Source organism: Hippopotamus amphibius, chromosome 3 (assembly GCF_030028045.1).
Source record: "Hippopotamus amphibius kiboko isolate mHipAmp2 chromosome 3, mHipAmp2.hap2, whole genome shotgun sequence".
Taxonomy (NCBI): Eukaryota; Metazoa; Chordata; class Mammalia; order Artiodactyla; family Hippopotamidae; genus Hippopotamus; species Hippopotamus amphibius.
This window is the reverse complement of record NC_080188.1, coordinates 137,186,346-137,212,664: the sequence shown is the minus strand read 5'-3', so window position 1 is coordinate 137,212,664 and position 26,319 is coordinate 137,186,346. Positions and strand designations below refer to the sequence as shown.

The window sequence follows — 26,319 nt, the reverse complement described above, 5'->3', positions numbered from 1 at the left end:
ATGCCAGAAGACCTCAGGCAGCTGGAAGTTGGTGGAGTAAATACAACAGTCAGACCCGAGGTTGGGTAGGGCAGTCACAAAGTGTGCTATGCTTTAGGAAGAAATAAAATACAGAGCACTTAATTTGGGATATTTTAGCATATTTTTAAGTTATATGTGCAAGAGTACAGTAAAACCCATGATGGGAAAAAAGCCGCAGAAACAAAATTTATTGTGGCCAGAGGTACCAGCTTCTATCAGAAACGACAACAACAACAAAAAAAACACTACATGATGAAGCATGTGGAAATCATTTAAAAAAACATAAAGTATTTAACTGTTAAGTCCTACCCAATTTTTATGTATCTGTAACCCTTAGGACGACTTGAAATGCACAATATGTAAACCCTCAGGTAGATGAAGACCGAGAAAAAATATTTTTAAACTCTTACATGCTTCTGTATATGCATGTAACAAACCCATATTTGATACTTTCCTAACCTGAATTTAGTAACTTAGTAATATTCCCACATCATTCCAGTCCTCCTACTTACCATTTATTTTAGGTTTTAGAAATGGTAAAAAATCTATAAAATTTTACATATGTATATATGAACACACACATATGGTAATATATACACGAAATAAAAAAAATTAAGCAATGCTAAAGAGTATACAGTAAAAAGTAAATCATTAGCATGTATATTCCAATGTTACTATCCAAAGGCAGTCACTCCTAATGGTTTCTTTTTTTTATTTATTCTTTATGTTTTAAAGCTTTTTTTAAATTTATTTATTTAATTTATTGGCTGCGTTGGGTCTTTGTTGCTGCACACAGGCTTTCTCTAGCTGCTGAGAGTGGGGGCTACTCTTCATTGTGGTGCACAGGCTGCTCATTTTAGTGGCTTCTCTTGTTGCAGAGCACAGGCTCTAGGCACGTGGGCTTCAATAGTCACGGCACATGGGCTCAATAGTTGTGACTAGAGCACAGGCTCAATAGTTGTGGCGCATGGGATTAGTTGCTCCGTGGCATGTGGGATCTTCCCAGAGCAGGGCTCAAACCCGTGTTCCCTGCATTGGCAGGCAGATTCTTAACTATTGCGCCACCTAGGAAGTCCACTCCTAATGGTTTCTTATGTATCCTTAAGACAGTGTATGCACGTAACAAATACACACACACAAAAATATGTGTATGTGTATTCTCTCTCCAATTAAACAAAAAAAACCAGCCTATGCTACAAACTGTTCTGCATTTTGTTTCTATCACTGTATCTTAGAGACTGTTCCATATTAGTACAGCAGTATTTGCCTCATTAAAAAAAATAAATTTTAAATTAAAGGGACAAAACAAAATAGTTTCAGGGCCTAGAGGAAATTACTTTTGAGGAAGGCTAAGCAGATACTCTGAGATACATTATTGTAACAAGAAAAAGATGAGGGAGACATCCCTTTACTCATTCCTTCCTTACTCATTCAACATGTTTTGGATATTTACCAGCTCTGGGGAACTTATTGGGTATTAGGAGTATAACGATGAATTAGAAATCATTTCTACCTTCTAGGAGTCACAGACTACTAGGAAATACACTCTCATAAACAATTTAGCAATTGTAATAGGGTATGATGTGATGTTATGCTATAGAGTGGCAACACAAAGGATTAAGTAGTTAACTCTACTTGTGCAGGAAAAAATGCTAAGCACTTCATGGGCATTATCTCATATAAGACTCACCACAACCCTATTACATGCCTGCAGGAGGTCTTTACTAGTCAAGGTTTGATTAGAAGTTCCCCCAGTTGAGAGATTTCACTAAGAAGCAAAAGTTGCCCTGCTATATATTTACCAATAAACCAATCACTTATAAAGTTAGTCATCAGATATCTCTCCTTATGTAACATCTTTCTGTTCCCATTAGCCTATTTGCAAATTCATTCCAAAATGTTTGCAAAATGAAATTGCAAATCTCTTGCAAAAGATGTAGGACTTTCATGAACTCATGGAAGGTAACAGTGGAGGATTGCTCAAATTGCAAGCAAAGCCACAGATGAAGATAAGAATGTTGTGGAAGTATACTAGCTAATAATTGAGGAAGAGAAACTCCAAAAGGGTAGTGGTATTTCACAAGAAAACGATTTGAATGGAAAAGAAATGAAAAGTAAAATATATGTTTTATGTATCACAGTAACCTAAGGCAAAAGCCTATAGCAGATACACAAAAGATAAAAACAGAGTGGTACCAATAAGTGTACCACTCCGGAAAATCATCAAATCAAAAAGGAAGAGATGGGTATTGGCCTTGTTCTCTGCCTTTCGGTTTTCCTTCTTGCAGATGCCACCCTGCTCTCATCAGCCTCCAGCCCGCCATCTCCTTGAGATCTAACACCATGCCTTCAATTAAGCTGCAGAGTTCTGATGGAGAGATATTCGAAGTTGATGCTGAAATTGCAAAACAATCTGTGACTATCAAGACCATGTTGGAAGATTTGGGAATGGATGATGAAGGAGATGATGATCCAGTCCCCTTGCCAAATGTTGATGCAGCAATATTAAAGACGGTCACTCAGTGGGGCACCCCCCACAAGGATGCTTCTCCTCCTCCTGAGGATGATGAGAACAAAGAAGAGCGAGCAGATGACACCCCTATTTGGGATCAAGAATTCCTGAAAGCTGACCAAGGAACACTTTTCGAGCTTATATTGGCTGCAAACGACTTAGACACCAAAGGTTTGCTTGATGTTACCTGTAAGAATGTTGCCAATATGATCAAGGGGGAAACTCCTGAGCAGATTCAAAAGACATTCAATATCAAAAATGATTTTACTGAAGAAGAGGAAGCCCAAGTATGCAAAGAGAACCAGTGGTGTGAGAAGTGAAATTTTGTGTCTGATGCTGTAACACTGTGAGGATTGTTCCAAATACTAGTTGCATTGCTTTGTTTATAATTGTTAATATTAGAAAAACTGTCAACAAATGCAACAGCAAATCAATTGTATTATTAGCAGAATGTCGTCTCCATTGCATGTGTAGTTTCAGTACAGATTCCAAACTTATGGCTCCGTTTCTTCTAGTCTGATCAAAACTTCTTTTTTTCTTTGCTCTGAATAAAATCGTACTGTGGGTTCTCTATAGAAAGTGGCATTTGGGGCTTTCCCTCTTTTTGTAAAGCAATTTCTGCCTAGTTTGTCCAATTAACTTAAGTGACTTTTAAAAGTTGGCACTGCAAATAAAGCAACTTGCAAAAAAATTTCTGAAATAGAAAAAAAAAAAAAAGGAAGAGATGAAGAGAAGAAGAAGAAAGGAACCAAGAAATTACAAGACAGCCAGAAAACAACTAACAAAATGGCAACAGTAAGTCCCTACCTAGCAATAATTACTTTAAATGTAAAAGACTAAATTATCTAATCAAAAGATATAGAGTGTCTTGGGACTTTTCTGGTGGTCCACTGGTTAAGACTCCATGCTCCCACTATAGGCAGTGCAGGTTTGATCCCTGGTCAGGGAACTAAGATCCCTCATGCTACATGGTGCAGCAAAAAAAAAAAAAAAAAAAGACATAGAATGTCTGAATGGATTAAAAAAATGACAAGACCCAACTAACTATATGCTGCCTATAAGAGACTCACTGAAGCTTTGTGGAAACACACGGATTAAAAGTGAAGAGATGGTAAAAAGGTATTCCTTGTAAATGGAAACCAAAAGAAAGCAGGAGTAGCTATACTTAAATCAGATTAAATAGACTTTAAGCCAAAGACTGTAACACAAAACAGGGAAGGTCATTATATAATGATAAAGAGGTCAATCCAAAAACAGGATATAACATTTGTATATATTTATGCACCCAAAATAGGAGCACCTAAATACATAAAGCAAATATTAACAGACCTGAAGGGAGACATAGCAACATAGTAATAGTAAGGGATTTCAATAATTCCTTTCAATAATGGATAGGTAATCCAGAAAGAAAATCAATAAGGAAACATAGCACTTCAACTACATTAGACCAGATGGCTTTGCTGGTGAATTCTACCAAACATTTAAAGAAGAATTAATACCAATACTTCTCAAGCTCTTCCAAAAAACAGAAAAGGAGGGAACACTTCCAAATTCATTTAATGAGTCCAGCATTACACAGACAAAAGATGCCACAAGAAAAGAAAATTACAGATCAATATCCCTAATAAACATAGATGCAAAAATCCTCAACAAAATATTGGCAAACCAAATTCAACAATATATTGAAAGGACTGTGTACCATAATCAAGTGGGATTTATTTCAGGAATGCAAGGTTGGTTCATAGTCTGCATATCAATCAATGTGATATCCTTCATTAACAAAATGAAGGATAAAAATCATATGATCATGTCAACAGATGTAGAAAAAGCATTTACAAAGTTCAACATCCATTCATGATAAAAACTTTGAACGAAGTGGGTATACAAGGAATGTACCTCAACATAATAAAGGCCATTAAGATAAGCCTCCAGCTAACATCATACTCAATGGTGAAAAGCTGAAAGCTTTTCCTCGAAGATCAGGAACAAGAAAAGGATGCCTACTCTTGCTACTTTTATTCAACATAGCATTGGAAGTCCCAGCCAGAGCAATTAGGCAAGAAAAAGAAATAACAAGGCATTCAAATTGGAAAGAAGTAAAATTGTCTTTATTTGTAGATGACATAATATGATACATAGAAACCCGGAAGAACTCCATCAAAAAAATGTTAGAACTAATAAATGAATTCAGTAAATTTGCAGGATAAAAAATCAATACACAAAAATCAGTTGTATTTAAAAACATTGACAATGAGCTATCCAAAAGAGAAAATAAGAAAACAATATCATTTACAACTGCAATAAAAGAAATAAAATACCTAGGAATAAATTTAACCAAGGAAATAAAAAATTTATATACTGAAAACTATAAAATATTGATGAAAGAAATGGAAGAAGACACAAGTAAATGGAAAGTTATTCTGTGCTCATGGACTGGAAGAATTAATATTGTTAAAATTTCATACTACCTAAAGAAATCTTGAATTCAATGCAATCCCTAAAGAATTCCAATGGCATTTTTCTTAGAAATAGAATAAACTTCTAAAATTCATATGTAACCACAAAAGACCCCAAATAGCCAAAGAAATCTTGAGAAAAAACAAAGTTGAAAGTATCACATATCCTGATTTTAAACTATATTACTGGGAATTCCTTTGTGGCATAGTGGTTAAGACTCTGCACTCCCAATGCTGGGGGCTGGGGTATGATCCCTGGTCAGGTAACTAGATCCCACATACATGCCACAACTAAGAGTTTATGTGCCACAATTAAGGAGACTGCCTACCACAACTAAGACTGCCTACCACAACTAAAACCAAATAAATACATATTTAAAAAAATAAAATAAACTATATTACAAAGGTATAGTAATCTAAAGAGTATGGTATTGGCATAAAAACAGACACATAGATCAATGGGAGAGAATAGAGAGCCCAGAAATAAACCCATGCGTATCTGGTCAATTAATTTACAACAAAGGAGCCAAGAATATACAATGCAGAAAAAATAGTCTCTTTAATAAATTGTGTTGGGAAAACTGACTACCACAAGAATGAAACTGGACCCCTATCTGACATGATACACAAAAATCAATTCAAAATGGATTAAAGACTTGAATGTAAGACCAGAAACCATAAAACTCCTAGAAAAATGCTTTGGGAGTAAGCTGTTTGACATCGCTCACAGTGATGAGTTTTTTGGGTTTGTCACCAAAAGCAGAGGCAATAAAAGCAAAAATAAACAAGTGAGACTACATCAAACTCAAAGCTTCTGCACAGCAAAGGAAACCAGCAGCAGAATGAAATGGCCACTTATTGAAAGTGAGAAAATATTTGCAAATCATATATTTGATAAGTGATTAATATCCAAAATATAAAATGAACACATACAGTTCAATAGCAAAAAAATCAAACAATCCAATTAAAAAATGGGCAGAGGAACTGAATAGATATTTTTCCAAAGATATACAAAAGGCCAACAGGTACATGAAAAGGTACTCAGCATCACTAATCATCAGGGAAATGCAAATCAAAACCACAGTAAGGTACTGCCTCACACCTGTCAGAATGGTTATCATCAACCTGACAATTGTTGGTGAGGATGTGGAGAAAGGAGAACTTTTATGCACTGTTGGTGGGACTGCAAATTTGTGCATCCACTATGGAAAACAGTATGGAGGTTCCTCAAACAACTGAAACTAGAACTACCACATGACACAGCCATCCTACTTCTGGGTATACATCCAAAGGAAATTAAAACAGGATATCAAAATTATATCTATTGACTCACATGTCATTGCAGCTTTATTCACAATAGTCAAGATATGCAAAAAACCTAAGTATCCATCAATAGATGAATGGATACAGAAGATGTGGCATATATACACAATAGAATATTATTCAGCAGTGAGAAAGAAGGAAATGTTTTATTTGCGACAACATGGATGGACCTTGAGGGCACTGTGCTAAGTGAAATCAATCAGACAGGAAAAGACAAATGCTGTATGGTTATCACTTATATGTTGAATCTTAAAAAAAAAAAAAAAGACAAACACATAGAAACAGCATAGAAAAGTTGCTGCCAGGGGCTGGTGGTGGAGCAAATAGGAAGAGGCTAGTAAAAGTGTACAAACATTTAACTATAAGATGAATAAAGTCTGAAGATCTAATGTAAAATATGGTGACTATAGCCGATAACTCTTTTTTTTTTTTTTTTTTTTTTTTTGGCACACGGGCTTAGTTGCTCCATGGCATGTGGGATCTTCCTGGAGCAGGGATCGAACCCATGTCCTCTGCATTGGCAGGCGGATTCTTAACCACTGCGCCACCTAGGAAGCCCTAGCTGATAACTCTTATACGAAATTCAACCAAGTAAATTTTAAGATCTAATTGGCTTTATTAGGCAGTTTATGAATTGGGTAACATCCCATCAAGCAACTAGAATGATGTTCTGAGGGGCTGTATGAAACGGAGAGTTTTAATAGGCAGCAGGAGGGCGAGGCAAGAAGGTATTAGCAAAAGAAAAGATTGTTTCAGGCCAGACCATCTTTTTTGCAGGGAGGTGGCAGCAGGGAGGGACTGCAGGGGTCTTTATCCTGTAATTTCAGACCAACTCTTTTAAAGGTCACATTTCTGTGGACTGTTGAAACTGCAATTACAGACATACCTCAGAGATATTGTGGGTTCAGTTCCAGACCACCACAATAAAGCAGTTATTGCAAAAAAGTGAGTCACACACAAAAAACACCAATGTACATAACTGAATTTAAAAATGCTCTATTGATAAAAACAACAACAAAAAAGGTAACCATCATCTAAACCTTCAGTGACTCATATTAGTAACATCAAAGATCACTGATCACAAATCACTATAACAAATATAATAATTGAAAAGTTTGAAATATTATGAGAATTAGCAAAATGTGACATAGAGACACAGAGTGAGCAAATGATGTTGGAAAAATGGTGCTCATAGACTTACTTGACACAGGGTTCCAACAAAACTTTAATTTGTCAAAATGAAAGCAAAATAGATCTTCCCTGGTGGCACAGTAGTTAAGATCCACCTGCCAATGCAGGGGACACATGTTCAATCCTTGGTCTGGGAAGATCCCACATGCTCCGAAGCAACTAAGCCCATATGCCACAACTACTGAGCCTACACTCTACAGCCTGCAAGCCACAACTATTGAGCCTGCATGCCACAAACACTGAAGCCCATATGCCTAGAGCCCAGGCTCTGCAACAAGCCACTGCAATGAGAAGCCTGTGCACCACAACAAAGAGTAGCCCCCGCTTGCCGCAATTAGAGAAAGCCTGCACATAGCAACAAAGACTCAATACAGCCAATGAATGAATTAATTAATTTTTAAAAAGTACAATAAAACAAAGTGCAATAAGCATGAAGTATGCCTCTTTCAGAGATGGTTCAAGATGGCGGAGTAGAAGGACGTGCACGCACTCCCTTTTGCAAGAGCACCGGAATCACAACTAACTGCTGAACAATCACTGACAGGAAGACACTGGAGCTCACCAAAAAAGACACCCCACATCCAGAGACAAAGGAGAAGGCACAATGAGATGGTAGGAGGGGTGCAATCATGATAAAGCCAAATCCCATTACCACTGGGAGGGCGACTCACAAACTGGAGAACAGTTATATCACAGAAGTCCACCCACTGGAGTCAGGGTTCTGAGCCCCACATCAGGCTTCCCAACCTAGGGATCTGGCAATGGGAGGAGGAATCCCCAGAGAATCAGATTTTGAAGGCCAGTGGGATTTGATTGCAGGACCTCCACAGGACTGGGGGAAACACAGACTCCACTCTTGGAGGGCACACAAAAAGTACTGTGTGCACCAGAATCCAGGGGGAAGGAGCAGTGACCCCATAGTAGACTGAACCAGACCTACCTGCTGGTGTTGGAGGGTCACCTGCACAGGTGGGGGACAGCTGTGGCTCACCATAGGGACAGGGACACTGGTGGCAGGGGTTCTGGGAGGTGCTCATTGGCATGAGCCTCTTGGAGTTCTCCATTATCTCTACCAAAGAGACTGTAAACTCCAGTGCTGGGTCACTTCAGTCCAAAATATCACCAAGGTGGGCACACAGCCCCACCCATTGGCAGATAAGCAGACTGAAGTTTTACTGAGCTCCACCCACCAAAGAAACACACAGCCCTACCCACCACCAGTCCCTCCCATCAGTGAGCTCACACAAGCCTCTTAGACAGCTTCTTCCACAAGAGGACAGACAGCAATCAACCAGTATCAGCAGTATTTTGTTCTGTGGAAATGAAAACCACAGCCACAGAAAGACAGAGAAAATGAAAAGGCAGAGGACTTTGTACCAGATGAAGGAACAAAACAAAACACCAGAAAAACAACTAAGTGAAGGCAACTTTCCAGAAAAAGAATTCAGAATAATGATGGTGAAGATGATCCAGGACATTGACAAAAGACTGCATGCAAAGATTGAAAAGATGTAAGAAAAGTTTAACAAAGATCTAGAAGAACTAAAGAACAAACAAACAGAGATAAGCAATACAATAACTGAAATGAAAACTGCACTAGAAGGAACACATAGCAGATTAACTGAGGCAGAAGAACTAATAAGTGACCTGGAAGACAGAATGGTGAAAATCACTGATGCAGAAAAGAATAAAGAAAAAAGAATGAAAAGAAATGAAGACATCCTAAGAGACATCTGGGACAACATTAAATGCACCAATGTTCATATTATAGGAATCCCAGTAGGAGAAGAGAGAGAGAAAGGACCTGAGAAAATATTGGAAGAGATTATAGTTGAAAACTTCCCTAACATGGGAAAGGAAATGGCCACCCAAGTCCAGGAAGTGCAGAGAGTCCCAGGCAGGATAAACCCAAGGAGAAACACACCAAGACACATAGTAGTCAAACTGACAAAAACTAAAGACAGAGAAAAATTATTAAAAGCAACAAGGGAAAAAAGACAAATAACATACAAAGAAACTCCAATAATGTTAACAGCTGATTTCTCAGCAGAAAATTTGCAAGCCAGAAAGGAGTGGCATGATATATTTAAAGCGATGAAAGGGATGAACCTACAACCAAGGATACTCTACCCAGCAAGGATCTCATTCAGATTCGATGGAGAAATCAAAAGCTTTACAGACAAGCAAAAGCTAAGAGAATTCAGCACCACCAAACAAGCCCTACAACAAAAGCTAAAGGAACTTCTATAAGTGGGAAACATAAGAGAAGAAAAGGACCTGCAAAACCAAAAACAAAACAAGCAAATGGTAATAGGAACATATATACTGATAATTACCGTGAATGTAAATGGACTAAATGCTCAAACCAAAAGACACAGACTGGCTGAGTGGATACAAAAACAAGACCCATATGTATGCTGTCTACAGGAGACCCACTTCAGACCTAGGGATACATTCAGACTGAAAGTGAGGGGATGGAAAAAAAATATTCCATGCAAATGGAAATCCAAAGAAAGCTGGAGTAGTGATACTCATATCAGATAAAGTAGACTTTAAAATAAAAAATGTTGCAAGAGACAAAAAAGGACACTACATAATGATCAAGGGATCAATCCAAGAAGAGGAGATAATGATTATAAATATATATGCACCTGACATAGGAGCACCTCAATACATAAGGCAAATGCTAACAACTATGAAAGAGGAAATTGACAGTAACACGATAATAGTGGGGAACTTTAACATCCCATTTACACCAATGGACAGATCATCCAGACAGGCAATTAATAAAGAAACAAAATAAACCAGCTACATTTAATAGATATTTATAGGACATTACATCCAAAAACAGCAGATTACACTTTCTCCTCAAGTGCACATGGAACATTCTCCAGGATAGATCACATGTTGGGTCATAAATCAAGCCTTGGTAAATTTAAGAAAACTGAAATCATATCACGCATCTTTTCTGACCACAATGCTATGAGATTAGAAATCAATTACAGGAAAAAAACTGTAAAAAACACAAACACATGGAGGTTAAACAATATGCTATTAAATAACCAAGAGATCACTGAAGAAATCAAAGAGGAAATAAAAAAATACCTAGAGACAAATGATAATGAAAACACAATGATCCAAACCTATGGGATGTAGCAAAAGCAGTTCTAAGGGGGAAGTTTATAGCAATACAATCCTACCTCAAGAAATAAGAAAAATCCCAAATAAATAATCTAAACTTACACCTAAAGAAACCAGAGAAAGAAGAGCAAACAAAACCCAAAGTTAGTAGACGGAGAGAAATCATAAAGATCAGAGCAGAAATAAATGAAATAGAAACAAAGAAAACAATAACAAAAATCAATAAAACTAAAAGCTGCTTCTTTGAGAAGACAAACAAAATTGATAAACCTTTAGCAAGACTCATCAAGAAAAAGAGGGAGTGGACTCAAATCAATAAAATTAGAAATGAAACAGGAGAAGGTATAACGGACACCACAGAAATAAAAAGCACCATAAAAGACTACTACAAACAATTATATGCCAATAAAACGGACAATCTGGGTGAAATGGACAGATCCTTAGAAAAGTATACCCTTCCAAGACTGAATCAGGAAGAAATAGAAAATATGAACAGACCAATCACAAGGAATGAAATTGAAACTGTGATTAAAAATCTCCCAACAAACAAAAGTCCAGGACAAGATGGCTTCACAGGTGAATTCTATCAAACATTTAGAGAAGAGCTAACACCCATCCTTCTCAAGCTCTTCCAAAAAACTGCAGAGGAAGGAACACTCCCAAACTCATTCTATGAGGCCATCATCACCCTGATAGCAAAACCAGACAAAGATACTACAAAAAAAGAAAATTGCAGACCAATATCACTGATGAATTTAGATGCAAAAATCCTCAACAAAATACTAGGCAACAGAATCTAACAACACGTTAAAAGGATCATACACCATGATCAAGTGGGGTTTATCCCTAGAACGCAAGGATTCTTCAACATATGCAAATCAATCAGTGATACACCACATTAACAAATTGAAGGATAAACACCACATGATCATCTCAATAGATGCAGAAAAACCTTTTGACAAAATTCAACACCCATTTAGGATAAAAACTCTCCAGAAGGTGGGCATAGAGGGAACCTACCTCAACATCATAAAGGCCATATATGACAAACCCACAGCAAACATCAATCTAAATGGTGAAAAACTGAAAGCATCCCCTCTAAGATCAGGAACAAGACAAGGATGCCCACTCTCCACTACTATTCGACATAGTTTTGGAAGTCCTTGCCACAGCAATCAGAGAAGAAAAAGAAATAAAAATAATCCAAATAGGAAAAGAAGTAAAAGTGTCACTCTTTGCAGATGACATGATACTATACATAGAAAATCCTCAAGATGCTACCAGAAAACTACTCGAACTAATCCATGAATTTGGTAAAGTTGAAGGTACAAAATTAACACACAGAAATCTCTTGCAGTTCTATACACTAACAATGAAAGATCAGAAAGAGAAATTAAGGACAATCCCATTCACCATTGCAACAAAAAGAATAAAATACCTAGGAATAAACCTAACCAAGGAGGTAAAAGATCTGTACACAGAAAACTAGAAGACACTAATGAAAGAAATCAAAGACGACACAAACAGATGGAGAGATATACCATGTTCTTGGATTGGAAGAATCAACATTGTGAAGATGACTATACCACCCAAAGCAATCTACAGATTCAATGCAATCCCTGTCAAATTACCAATGGAATTTTTTACAGAATTAGAAGAAAAATCCTAAAATTTGTATGGAGACACAAAAGACTCTGAATAGCCAAAGCAATCTTGAGGGAAAAAATAGAGCTGGATGAATCAGCTCCCTGACTTCAGACTATACTAAAAAGCTACAGTAATCAAGACAATATGGTACTGGCACAAAAACAGAAATATAGATCAATGGAACAGGATAGAAAGCCCAGAGATAAACTATGGTCAACTAATCCATGACAAAGGAGGCAATGATATACAATGGAGAAAAGGCATCCTCTTCAATAAGTGGTGCTGGGAAAACTGGACAGCTACATAGAAAAGAATGAAATGAGAACACTTCCTAACACCATACACAAAAGTAAACTCAAAATGGATTAAAGAGCTAAATGTAAGGCCAGACACTATAAAACTCCTAGAGGAAAACATAGGCAGAACATTCTTTGACATAAACCACAGCAAGATCTTTTTTGATCCACTCCCTAGAGTAATGGAAATAAAAACAAAAATAAATAAGTGGGACCTAATGAAACTTCAAAGCTTTTGCACAGCAAAGGAAACTATAAGCAAGATGAAAAGACAACCCTCAGAATGGGAAAAAATATTTGCAAATGAATCAACAAAGGATTAATCTCCAAAATATATAAACAGTTCATCCAGCTCAATATGAAAAAAATAAACAACCCAATCCAAAAATGGGCAGAAGACCTAAATAGGCATTTCTTCAAAGAAGACATACAGATGGCCAAGAGGCACATGAAAAGCTGCTCAATATCACTAATTATTAGAGAAATGCAAATCAAAACTACAATGAGGTATCACCTCACACTGGTTAGAATGGGCATCAGCAGAAAATCGACAAACAATAAATGCTAGAGAGGGTGTGGAGAAAAGGGAACCCTCTTGCACTGTTGGTGGGAATGTAAATTGATACAGCCACTATAGAGAACAGCATGGAGGTTCCTTGCAAAACTAAAAATAGAGTCACCATATGACCCAGAAATCCCACTACTGGGCATATACCCAGAGAAAACCATAATTCAAAAAGACACATGCACCCCGATGTTCATTGCAGCACTATTTACAATATCCAGGTCATGGAAGCAACCTAAGTGTCCATCAACAGATGAATGGATAAAGAAGGTGTGGTACATATATACAAATATTACTCAGCCATAAAAAGGAGTGAAATTCAGACATTTGTAGAGACATGGATGGACCTAGAGACTGTCATACAGAGTGAAGTGAGTCAGAAAGAGAAAAACAAATATCGTATATTAACACATATATGCGGAAAATAGAAAAATGGTACAAATCAACCAGTTTGTGAGGTAGAAATAGAGACAGAGATGTAGAGAACAAACATATGGACACCAAGTGGCGAAAGCGGGGAGGGTTGGGGTGGGATGAATTGGGAGATTGGGATTGCCATATATACATTACTAATAAGAAAAAAAAAACCAAATTCCGCACTCTAAGTATATGCAGTTTATTGTATGTTAACTGTATCTCAATAAAATTTCTTAAAAAAAGAAACACTCAATGTAAAAGTTGTGAGTTAAGTTTTATTCAGGGACCCTACCAAGGACTATAGCCCAGGAGAGAGCCTCTCGGTAGCTCTGAGGAGACTGCTCTGAAGATATAGGGGAGGAGCCAGTATATATGTATGTGTGTATATATACACGTACATATATATATATAGGGTGCTGGGAAATACATGTAATCAAGCAACTATCTTAGTAAAAGATGACTGCTAATGACAAAGAACAGATATCTCAAGTTAATAATTGTAATGCTTTTCTGTGTATGGGGAGTTTCGAGCATTTAGGGTCTTTGAAATTCTTCCTTAGATATTCATCTTAGCTATCTAGGGGCCCAAACCACAGAATGTTTCATGCTGTTCTCCCTCACCCCATTCTGAATTCCCCACAGAGCACAGATGGTCAGCGACCTCAGTGAATTGTGACTTAATCCTTTTATAAATGTGATGATGAGCCACACTCTTTGTTCTTTTTTTTTTTTTTTTAATAAATTACTTATCTTATTGGCTGTGTTGGGTCTTTTTTGGGTCTTTTTTTTTTTTGTGGTATGCGCAGACTTTCTTTAGTTGCAGTGAGTGGGGGCTATTCTTCATTGTGGTGCATGGGCTCCTCATTGTCGTGGCTTCTCTTGTTGTGGAGCATGAGTTCTAGACGCGTGGGCTTCAGTAGTTGCAGCACATGGGCTCAATAGTTGTGGCACACGGGCTTAGTTGCTCTGCAGCATATGGGATCTTCCTGGAGAAGGGATTGAATCCATTTCCCCTGCATTGGCAGGCAGATTCTGAACCACTGTGCCATCTAGGAAGTCCCTCTTTGTTCTTTTTGTTTACAATTGTAAGTCATGGTTTGCTGCCACCAGAGGCAAGTGACTCCATTTTGGGCCTGTTAATTTTTTTTTTTTTTTTAACATGAGGCAGGTTGTATTGCATAATTGAAATTTGCTGAGATTAGAATTTAAATGTTCACACTAGCAAATATGGGCTGAAGTCTTCCTCCTCCAACCCAACTGTAAAGATGCCACAGTAGCGAGACATTCCTGGTTAAGAATCCACCTTCCAATGCAGGAGAGTTGCAGATGCGATCTCTGGTCAGGGAACTAAAATTCCACACAATTCTGGGCAGCTAAGCCCATGTTCCATGTGCCACAACTACTGAGCCTCTGTGCTCTAGAGCCCATGCACCAGAACTAGAGAGAAGCCCGCGTGCCACAATGAAAGATCCCGCATGCTACAGCTAAGACCCAACGCAGCCAAATAAATAGAAAATGGATATTCTGGGTGAGAATTTAATAGTTTTTTTTTATCGAGTTATATATAATACAGTGAAATCTCTCCCTTCTCTTCCTTTTTTTCTTTTCCTGTTCTTTTTTAAAAAGAAATTTATTTATTTATTTATTAGCTGTGTTGGGGGTTCAGTGCTACGAGCATGCTTTCTCTAGTTGCAGACAGCGGGGGCTACTCTTGGTTGTGGTGCGTGGGCTTCTCATTGCAGTGGCTTCCCTTGTTGCAGAGCATGGGCTCTAGGCACATGGGCTCAGTAGCTGTGGCTCATGGGCTCTAGAGCACAGGCTTGGTAGTTTTGGCACATGGGCTTATTTGCTCCGTGGCATGTGGGATCTTCGTGTCCCCTGCATTGGCCAGCAGATTCTTAACTGCTGTGCCAGCAGGGAAGTCCCTAATTTTTGCTTTTTTTCTTTCCTTTTCACACTGTTTTTTCAAGATGGTTTCCTAAAAATTGATTTGCATATAATTTTATCAGATAATGCCAAAATCCTTTGCATGTGGTTATACAATTTTGCATTGCCATCAGCAATGTATAAGAGTGTCTGATAATTCATAGCCATGCTAATAGAGGATGTTGTCAAAGTTTTGGATTTCTGATAGGTGAGAGGGGATAATTGGGAAATGGTGTCTCAGTGTTGTTTTTTTTCTTTAATAAGATTAACAACTGTGCCACCAGGAAAGTCCCTCAGTGTTGTTTTAAACTGACGTTCTCTTACTATGAATAAGCTCAACTACCTTTTGTTTTAAAAGACTTTTCTGTCTTTTTTGTGAACTGCCTATTTGTGAATTTTGTCCATTGTCCTATCATGTTTTGGATCTCATTTTCTCAGTTTCTTAATGTAAATCAGCCTTTTTTCTGTGGTACAAGCTGCAAGTATTTTCTCTGTTTTTCACTTGTATTTTGCTATGTTTGTAGCATTTTTGCCATGTTAAAAAAAAATTAATCCTAAAGTACTTAAATCTATCAGCCTTTACTATAATTTCTTGTGATTTGGGGTAATAGTTAAGGAAAGATTTCCCCTCTCCCAGTTCTAAAGAAATTTATCCCTGTTTCTTCTAGGGCTTGTATGGTTTCATGTTTTTTAATTTTAGATCTCATACTATTTTGTTAATGTTTTCAAGTCTTTTATATTTTTACTGATTTTCTATTTGTATCAAAGGATAATTGTGTATTTATGTATTTTTCTTTTCTGTTCTGTCAGTTTTTATTTCATGCATTTTGAAGCTCTGAATTAGCTACATATACATTGATGACTGTTATGTCTTTATGTTGAACTGATCTTTTAATTATTATGAAATGTCCTCTTTACCCATGGTAATATAGTTGTCCTAAAGTTTACTTTGTCTTGGGACTTCTTAGGTGGTGCAGTGGTTAAGAATCTGCCTGCCAATGCAGGGGACATGGGTTCTATCCTTGCTCCAGGAAGATCCAGCATGCCATGGAGCAACTAAGCCTGTGCACCACAACTATTGAGCCTGCACTCTAGAGCCTGTGAGCCACAACTACTGGAGCCCACGCACCTAGAGCCCGTGCTCCACAACAAGAGAAGCCACAGCAAGGAGAAGTAGCACAATGAAGAGTAGCCCCCGCTCTCCACAACTAGAGAAAGCCCACGTGCAGCAACAAAAACCCAACACAACGAATAAATAAATAAATTTATTTAAAAAACTATAAAAAAAGTTTGTCTCATATTAATATACTTCAGCTTTCTTAAGAGTAATGTTTGCATATTTATTTTAACTTATGAGTTTTAATATTTAAGAATATATTCTTGCATATATGTATATATGTATATTTGTGTAATGTATTTAGTTGGTTCTTTTTAAAAGCCAGTATGATCAACAGAAGAATGGCATAACAGTGTCAAATAACATTGCTTGACCTCTTCCTATCTGTTCATTTATTAGACACGCATTATTTTTATCATATCAATACCAGAATAAAATATAATTTTACAAAAAAAAAAAAAAGCCAGTATGAAAATATCTGCTTTTTCATTTTGGTGTTTAGACCATTTACATTTAGTGTAATTTTCCACATGATTAGGTTTAAATCTACCATTTTGCTATTTGTTTTCTATTTTTCTGATCTGTTCATTGTTCCTTTTTTAATATTTCTGTGCCTTTTTGAATTTTTTTATCCTATTTAATTTCCACTTCTGGCTTATTAGCTATATTTTTGTATTAGTTTTATAGTGGTTGATCTAGGTTTTACAATTGCATCTTTAATGTATATTCTATCTTCAAATACAATTATACCACATGATAAAATGTAAAAATCATACAAGACTATATTTATATTTCTCCAAACCATCCTTTGTTGCTGTTCTTGTCATACATTTCACTTCTATACATTATTAACCACACAATACACTATTATTATTTTTGCTTAAATAGATACCTTTTAAAGAAATTATAGTTTGAGAATCACTATATTTACCATATTTATTATTTCTGGGATCTTCATTTCTTTGTATAAATCCAGCTTTCTATCTTGTATCACTTTTCTTCATCCTGGAGAACTTCAACATTTCTTTTACTGTAGTACAACATGCTAGTGACCACCCCACTCAGATTTGTCTGAAAATATTTTAACTTACTTTGATTTTTGAAGAATATTTTGATACATGAAGAATCAGTTTTCTTTTTCCCTTTCAGCATATTTAACATGTTCTATCTTCTGACTTGCCTAAGTTCTAATGGGGAAGCTGCTGTCATTTTAATCTTTGTTTCTCTGTACATAATGTGTATTTTTGTTCCTCTATTGCTTTTCAATTTTCTCTTTATCAGTGCTTTTCAGCAATGTGAGTATAATGTGCCTTGATGTGCTTTTCTCTTAACACTTATCCTATCTGGGGTTAGTTGAGATTCTTGGATATTGGACTGTAGTTAAAAACAGTATAAAATAGTCTTATATGTGAATTCCATATGGTCAAGAAGCTAGAGAAAAGACTGAACATGCTAAGTAGAGACATGTAAGATATTAAAAATCACAAACAGAGCTCCTAGAAATGACAACCATATTGTCTTAGATGAAAAACACACTGCATAGAAATGACAGCTTACTAGATATTGCAGAAGACCGACTAGTAAACTTGAAGATAAAGCACTGGAAACCATCCTAAATGAAACAGAGGAAATTTACCACAGATTACCTTAAATTTATAAGAAGAAAAAGGTGAACTTATTGAATAAAATGAGATGAGCTCCAATGTGTTGAAAGATGTGAGGGAGGTAGGAAAGATTCTAAAAAGGGAATGGGACAGAGGTTTAGCAAAAGAGGTAGATAAAAAGATTGCAAAGAGTATACAAGACCAAACTGAGTTTGTATAACATGGTTTTTGTTATGGATCTATTTCCCCATCAGCTACACTAGAAACATCAGAATAATTTTTGCCATTTCTCCTTTTTCTAATCTCTAAGCCACGTTAAGTTAGTCCCATGAATTACTTTCCTGGTTTCCCTAGTATTCATTCTTTTCACTGACACCCTAGTTCTGGCTGTTTTTTTCTGTTTGTCTGGATGTCAGTATGGTCTCCTAATTAATCTGCCATCCATTATGAATTGTGTTGCCAAATTCTTTTTCCTAAGGCCCCATTTTGATCATGTCACTTTTTTTTGCTACAAAATCTTCAAAGGCTCCGCTCTTTTTTTTTTTTGGCACATGGGCTTAGTTGCTCCACGGCATGTGGGATCTTCCTGGAGCAGGGATCAAACCCGTGTCCTCTGCATTGGCAGGTGGATTCTTAACCACTGTGCCACCTAGGAAGCCCATCCGCTCTCTTCTGAATAAAAATTTGGACTGTGTTTCACCTGCAACTCAAAGTCCTACCTATTTCTCCAGCTTTTTATATCTTATGATATATCTGTACTAAATTATCTGTTATTTCCAACAAACTTTTATTTTATTGCCTCTTACTTAGTCATTAATGAAGACACTTACTGAGCACATATAATGTGGCATTAGCCTAAATGCCAGGGATAAAGTCATTTTCTTTCAATCTAGGTTTAAGGAAATCTGATCACCTTCATACAAATCCATATAATGAAGTTTCTGAACTTTCAAAGTTGAAGATCAGACCTCAGATAGAGGTAAAATCACTATGGTATAGTCACTTAGGAAGTTTTACCTGAAACAGCCAAATGGCATCTATGTTCAGAACATTATGGAATGAATTATTTGCAGGAGGTTCAAGAGAGAACACTGAGAACAGACCACAGAAAAAAATGTGTGAGAATCAGATTGAAATGAATGAAAAAGGTCTAATTTGTCCTGTACAGAACAATTTCCCTCTGCTTGGGAAAGGATAAGTGATCTGTACCACAAGAATGGAAAGTTAAAATTTCCCTGTGCTTTGGTGGAATGCTTTTGCATGTAGAACATGCATTTCATCCCTTTGACAAATATTCTGAAAGCTGTGAGGGAGGTAGGAAAGATACTAAAAAGGGAATGGGATAGAGGTTTAGCTAACAGGCCCCATGCTCCATGTATAGGTATATTTGAGGCTGAGCTCCTGAAAAGGCCTAGAGTCAGGGAAAGGAAGCTATGAACATTTAATAGTATTGTTTATGGTATTTATGTTTCTCCATGAATAAAATCAATGTCTTTTTGACAGCAAAGTGAAATTATTAAGGGGCTAAGAGTCTAAGTAGTGAGTACAAGTGAATTATCAGCCAACAATCTATCACAGGAATACTGAGTAAGCATTACAATGTGTATTTGTAAAGGGAAAAGTCACCTCAGATTTTAGGCTTCTATTAAAGATGGCCCAGACTCACATATGAGAAAAGGAATGTGGATTTGTTTAGGTATTTAAGCATTTTCAAGGGCCCCTTCTAACTCTTAATATTATAAAGTTTATTGTCAAAACTGAATTTTTTATATTTTCCACTATTAAATGGCTACCTTTCCCAGACACTCTATGTCAGGTTTGTCAAAATACAGACACAGATTTACCATGAAATTAATGAAAGAAACTGAAGCTTTTGGGATCCTCACTTGCACTGTCCCCTTCTAAATAAGTAAATAAGTACTCACTTTTGTACCTAATTTCGACATGTAGTTCCACGTTATTTTTTGTAAAAAGAGCCCAAGAATTATATGAGCTTTAGGTCACAATACACCTAGAAATGCCTCTGGTAGAAACCTTAGAATTATTAAAGTATTCTTCTTGTTCACTTCATTTTATTTAATTCTAAAAATTACTATTTATCCTTCAAAACTCTCTTGGATTTTCTCTTGTCAATTTCAGCTGATACTATTTAGTTCAGGGCTTCCTCACTTGAAAACTGCATCATGATGATAGCCTGATAGTTGCTTTTCCTGACTGCAATCTCCCTCTCAAATAAATCTATACTACATAAAGCTGGCAGACTAATTTTCTTAAAAAGAAACACTGCTTATTTTGCAAAATTCCCATCCAAACTCAAGATATTTTGGTGTCTTACCACTACCACTGATCTTCTACACTTGGGATGCTTAAATGCCCAGGCAAAAGTGGCAGTCAACCAGAGGATACTCATAGCCACAAGAGAAATGTGACGCATTTTTCTAGAGTATCATTTTTACTCCATAGCAAGTAATTTAAAAGGTTACTTCCCCACTTTCTTCTCTTTGTTTCAAACAGATATAGATTTGAATGCAAAAAGAAAAAATACTCTTGAGCTCAGATGCAGAAAATTAGATTCATTATTATTCTTGGCTCATGACACATGCTCACCATTGGTTCATTCAAGCCCCTCAAGTATTCATTCATTCTTTCATTTAAAATAATACAACAGGGCTTCCTAGGTGGCACAGTGGTTGAGAACCCGCCTGCCAATGCAGGGGAGACGGGTTCGATCCCTGCTCCAGGAAGATCCCACATGCCACAGAGCAACTAAGCCCATGCGCCACAACTATTGAGCCTGCGCTTTAGAGCCCGTGAGCCACAACTATTGAGCCCATGTGTTGCAACTACTGAAGCTCATGCGCCTAGAGCTCCTGCTCTGCAACAAGAGAAGCCACGGCAATGAGGAGCCTGTGCACCACAACGAAGAGTAGCCCCCCCCTCCACTCACCACAACTAAAAAGAAAGCCTGTGCACAGCAAAAAAGACCCAACACAGCCAATAAAATAAATAAATAAATAAATAAATAAATAAATAAATAAATAAATAAATAAAATAAAAATAAAATAATACAACAGGGGAATTCCCTGGGAGTCCAGTGGTTAGGACTCCAAGCTTTCACTGCCAAGAGCCTGTCTTCAATCCCTGGTAGGGAACTAAGATCCCACAAGCTGTGTGGCCAGTAAATAAAATAAAACAACAAAAATCCAAGAAATCACCGCCAACATGAAAACTAGAACATGAACTTACATTCACCTCTTTGACCTTCCATTGCATCAACCAGCCTCTTCGCTTCAAGGTAACACTATCTAAATCATCATTCTCTTGCTTTTCTTTTTACTATCACAGATACATATATAGTCCTAAATAGTTTTGGGGGGGTGGGGGCAGCTTAGAAGTTATTAGCTTTATAAAAAGTCTACCGCATGCTGTATGTAATTCTTACAGACTTACTCTTTTCACTCAATATTATATTGCTAGGATTAATCCTCATTATGGCATATAACTGTAGTAAATTCATTTGGAATGCTGTATGAATATATTCTAATTTATTTATCTATTCTCCTACCTGTAGATGGGCATTTGGGTTGTTTTCACATTTTGATATTAAAGAGAATACTCACATGAACAATCCTGTATATGTCCCGGTATTTGTTCAAGTTTATTTTAGGTATATACCTAGGAGCAACATGGCTGGTCAAGGGGTTTGCAAATGTTTATCTTTACAGGGTAAATGACAAGTTAAAGGAGGCTGTACCAATTTACATTCCCGCTAGAAATGATTGATTCTGCTGATTCACGTCCTCTATATACAGTCCAACTTAAAGAAGATTTTTAAAATTATGGTAACATATACACATCAAGCCTACCATTTTAACTACGTCTAAGGGTACAGTTCAGTGGTATTAAGTACATTCATATTTTTGTGCAACAGTCACCCACCACATTCATCTCCAGAACTTTTTCATCTTCCCAAACTGAAACTCTGTGCCCATTAAACAATAACTCTCCTCTCTCTCCTTTCCCCAGTCCTCAACATCTACCATTCTACTTTCTATGTCAATGGATTTCACTACTCTTAGTAACTCATAGTGGAATCATACAGTATTCATCATTCGTGATTGGCTTATTTCACTTAGCATAATGTCTACAGGGCTCATCTATGTTGTAGAATGTGTTAGAATTTCCTTCTTTTAAGGCTGAATTATACATATATGGACACATTTTGGTTATCCATTCATCCATCTATGGATACTGGGTTGCTAAGTATAAGGAAAGAAGAGAAAATTGGAGTTTGGGTGAAAGAACTGGATAGGTTCAGTTTGGGATATCCAAATGGAAATGCCCAGTTGGCAGTTAAGATACTAGGTCTGAGAATCAGAAAAGAAACTTGGGCTACAGATATTATTTCATGAATTATCAGTGGATAGATGATAACTGAATCTACTGAAGAAAACAAGATAACAGGGAAAATAAGTAGAATGAGAAAAAACTAGTTTTAAGGATTATGTGCTAGGTGGTTTAATAAGAAGCAGTAATAATAAGTTAACACTTATTGTGACCTTTCTATGAGCCACGTACCATTCTAAATACTTTGCTTATATAATTTTTTAAAAAAGGGACTTCCCTGGTGGTCCAGTGGGTAAGACTCCTTGCTCCCAAAGCTGGGGACCTGGGTCCAATTCCTGGTTGAGGAACTAGATCCCACATACATGCCACAATTAAGGAGTCCGAATGCCACAACTAAATATGCTGCAACAAAGATCCCGTGTGCTGCAACTAAGACCTGGCGCAGGCAAAATAAATAAATAAATATTAAAAAACAGAAAAACAAACTTCGGACTTAGGTGCTATTATTATTACACCATTTTACATTAAAGGAAACCAAGGCACAGTGCAGTGAAATAATTTGCCTGAAACTGTACATTAAATTGAGTGGCAAAGCCAAGATTTGAAGACAGCTTGTCCAGAACTTTGCTCTCAACCCTATGCAAACCTCACAGTAACTCTGGGAAGTGGATATTTTTACCTCTGCTTCACAGATTTAAAAAAAAAATGAGGCTCAGAGAAGTTAACTCGCTAGAGTAATGACAGCTTGCATGGAGTAGGGCTATGATTCAAACCTAAAGATCATATCTTTCATACCTCAGTTATGAGAAGGGATTTAATTTCTCTCATAATCTTCTACAATGCCTCACCTAGTATTAAATATTTGCTTAAAAAATGGTATTATTATCCTTAACTATTACTACTAATAATGTAAGAACACTGAAGTTTAGCTCCCGATTACCTTTCACAGGAAGTTACTTGAGGTTGTACCACAACATAAAAAAAGTATAAACTAAGGCAGAACATGTGGTCCAGGAAACAGTGACTCCTACCCTAGAGAATAGTGAAAGGAAGTCTCAGGACAAAAGCCTTGCAGTAGTCACCAAAATTGGAGCAGGACAGTGAATTTTTGCAGGGTGGTCTCCATGGAGAAAACTTTGAAATCTAAAAATCAGTACAAAAGAGAGCTTAGAGATGTAAGGGAATCTGGTAGCATGTAGTAAAGATGTCATTTAATTGTCTCTAGCACTGTTCTTCAACAAGGGGCATAAGGTCCTGATATCTTTGCTCTACAGAAGGAAATGTTATCCTAGCAGTCCACAGTTCTGTAGTAAATATTAACATAGGAATAACTGAAATGCTTTTTATTAGCATATTTCACTGATTGTTAAGACTTTTCCCCCCACATTTTAACACCTCTGGATGGGATGCATCTTATAAGCAATGGTGTGTCATGGTTTAGTTATTTTCTTTCTTAGTAGTACATAAAATAATGATGCACCTTCTAATCAACAGCATGTTGGATTTGATCAACCATGTGTGCCACAGCTTTATATGCTTTATAATATACTTTCTAATTTAATCTTCATAAGTTTCATGTAGATGATGTTATTACTGTTTTAAAGAAACCGAGGCTCGAAGATGCTAAACAATATGCTCAAAGACTGCTGTCAATGAAGTGGCAAAGCCAGAACTGAAAACCAGGTCTGGGGAATCCCCTGGCTGTCCAGTGGTTAGGACTCATCTCTCTCACTGCCGGGGCCCCAGGTTTGATCTGCAAGCCTCGTGGTGTAGCCAAAAAAACAAAATGGAAAGGAAAACCAAGTTAGACTTCAAAGGTCATGCTCTGTTGCACCTCAGCATTTACCGTGGGTGATACAAAGCTGAATAAACACTATCAAAGTTGAATAGTTCAAATCGGATGAAGTTTTTCCAACTCCTCCAGAAAGAACCAAACGTGCCCTCATCTGTGCTCCCATAACATTTTATGAATACTTCTGTGGATGTAAAATGTCACCTGCCCTATTAGCAAACATAGGATATTGCAGCCATCAGCCACTACATCAGCCCTGAGGGAACTCAGAATAGAGACAAACAGGCTGCCTGTCACCAAGCTGTCAGCCACTGTAGCTGTCCCCAAAGGTGCAACCTGAGGGAATTCAGGATGGAATAAAAAACACAATACTGGCCATAGATAGTTAAGGTGCATATCAAAGGAATGATTTCAATAAGCCCAGACTCTTGCATTTTCCCATACATAGCTAAATTCATTAACTTGTGATGTCCGGTTTTTAATTAGCAGTAATCTTTTGATTTCCGACTACTAGTTTTTGTCACAAAAACTCCTATATATCCTGGCTCCTCCCTTATCTCTTTGGAGCAATGTCTCAGCGCTACCTGAGAGGCTGCCTCCTGGGCTTAAGGCCTCAGAAAGTCCAAAGAATAAAACATAATGCCAAACTTCTGGGTGGTGCTTTATTTTTTTTTTTCAGTTGACACCTCTATTACATCTTACTATAATGTATAACTTTCAAGTCAGGAGTAGTATCTTAATCACCCTTTCCAACCTTACAGTGCCTACCACTGATCTTGACACATGTAGAAGCTCAATGCGTCTGTTAAAAGGAAACAGGGTCAAAGAAAAAAAAAAAAAAAGGAAACAGGGTCTCTGTCACTAAGTCTAAGGAGGAGACAAGAAAGGCACACATAACTAATAAAGGCCAAATATAGTGCTACAGGGAAATTATAAATAAAGTGCATTGGAGTTTAGGGGAAAAGAACAAATGATAGAAAGTACAAGTCAAGGGGAGACAGTTCTGCCAGGTTCCAGATTTTCATACACACTTACACAGATATAGTCAGTCTGGAAAAGCTGCAAAGGCTGAAACTCAGCTGCTGCGACAATTCCTTTACCCATTTTTAAATTTTAATGAGTTACCAGCATTTATAGGCTGAACTTTTAAAAATTCACATAAAATCAAGACTTTCAGATTTCCTTGAAAAATGGGAAGATAAAAGGAAACTGCGTGCTCATTCTCCAAGGGAAATTGGTTAAATGTATCAATTATTCCCTTCAGATAAAGTCAGTGCTCCCTTAATCATCCTGGTACCTATCACCATTTTCTTTTGCCCACACAGTGTAAGATACTTTATGTCTGACCATGGGTATTTGGGTTTATGACCCCTTGTCAAGACATACAGCTCACTGCTCTATTACACACCAGGTATGTTCAAGCACAGTGTCCCTGCCTGGAAAGATCTTTGCATTCTAAAAAAGCACTCAGACTCCTCCAAGCGACTGGTTCAATTTCTTTTACTAGCTTTCTCTGACCACCCCCTCAACCGGGTCACCGCAGCATTCTGGTCATACCTCTATTAACACCGTAATTACACCGTATGTACAAGTTTTCCTCCTTTGCGAGGATGTGAGTGCCTGGAAGCCAGCGGCCCACGATTCATTGCTGCTCGCGCCCCAAATCCGTGGCCTGGCATCCAAACACAGGCATTCAGTACGTAAGTACGGAAGTCAATCTCTCCACTTTACGCAAACCTAGGCTAAACTATCTACTCGACCTTAGACGTGGGTCTGAGACAGAAACGCAGACGAGTGAAAACACGTGGACTCTGGGAGAGAAGAAAGTGTACACCGAGACCACCACAAACAGACGCTCCGGAACGACGTTCCACCTCTGCCACACAGTCTCAGAATCGCCAAGTCCAACTCTCGCGAGATTCGGCCTGAGCGACGGCCCGTAAGCCCCCGAGACTTGCAGCTCA

At 37.3% G+C, this 26,319-nt stretch overlaps 1 protein-coding gene and 1 long non-coding RNA gene across 2 annotated transcripts; one reads left to right on the top strand and one right to left on the bottom strand.

Moving 5' to 3' along the window:
• Window positions 1–29: 29 nt before the first annotated feature.
• On the bottom strand, window positions 30–26,247 carry LOC130849911 (uncharacterized). The gene is made up of 3 exons (XR_009052808.1): window positions 26,116–26,247; window positions 25,913–26,027; window positions 30–91 (listed from the first exon to the last, which is right to left on the bottom strand). It is a non-coding gene; the product is annotated as an uncharacterized LOC130849911 (long non-coding RNA).
• Window positions 2,365–2,853, top strand: LOC130849910 (S-phase kinase-associated protein 1-like). Its single transcript, XM_057729162.1, has one exon. It carries the CDS (start codon window positions 2,365–2,367, stop codon window positions 2,851–2,853), a length of 489 nt encoding a protein of 162 aa, XP_057585145.1.
• Window positions 26,248–26,319: the final 72 nt, after the last annotated feature.

Coding starts and splice junctions, on each gene's coding strand:
- LOC130849910 (XM_057729162.1), top strand. CDS start 2,365: ATGCCTTCAATTAAGCTGCAGAGTTCTGATGGAGAGATATTCGAAGTT.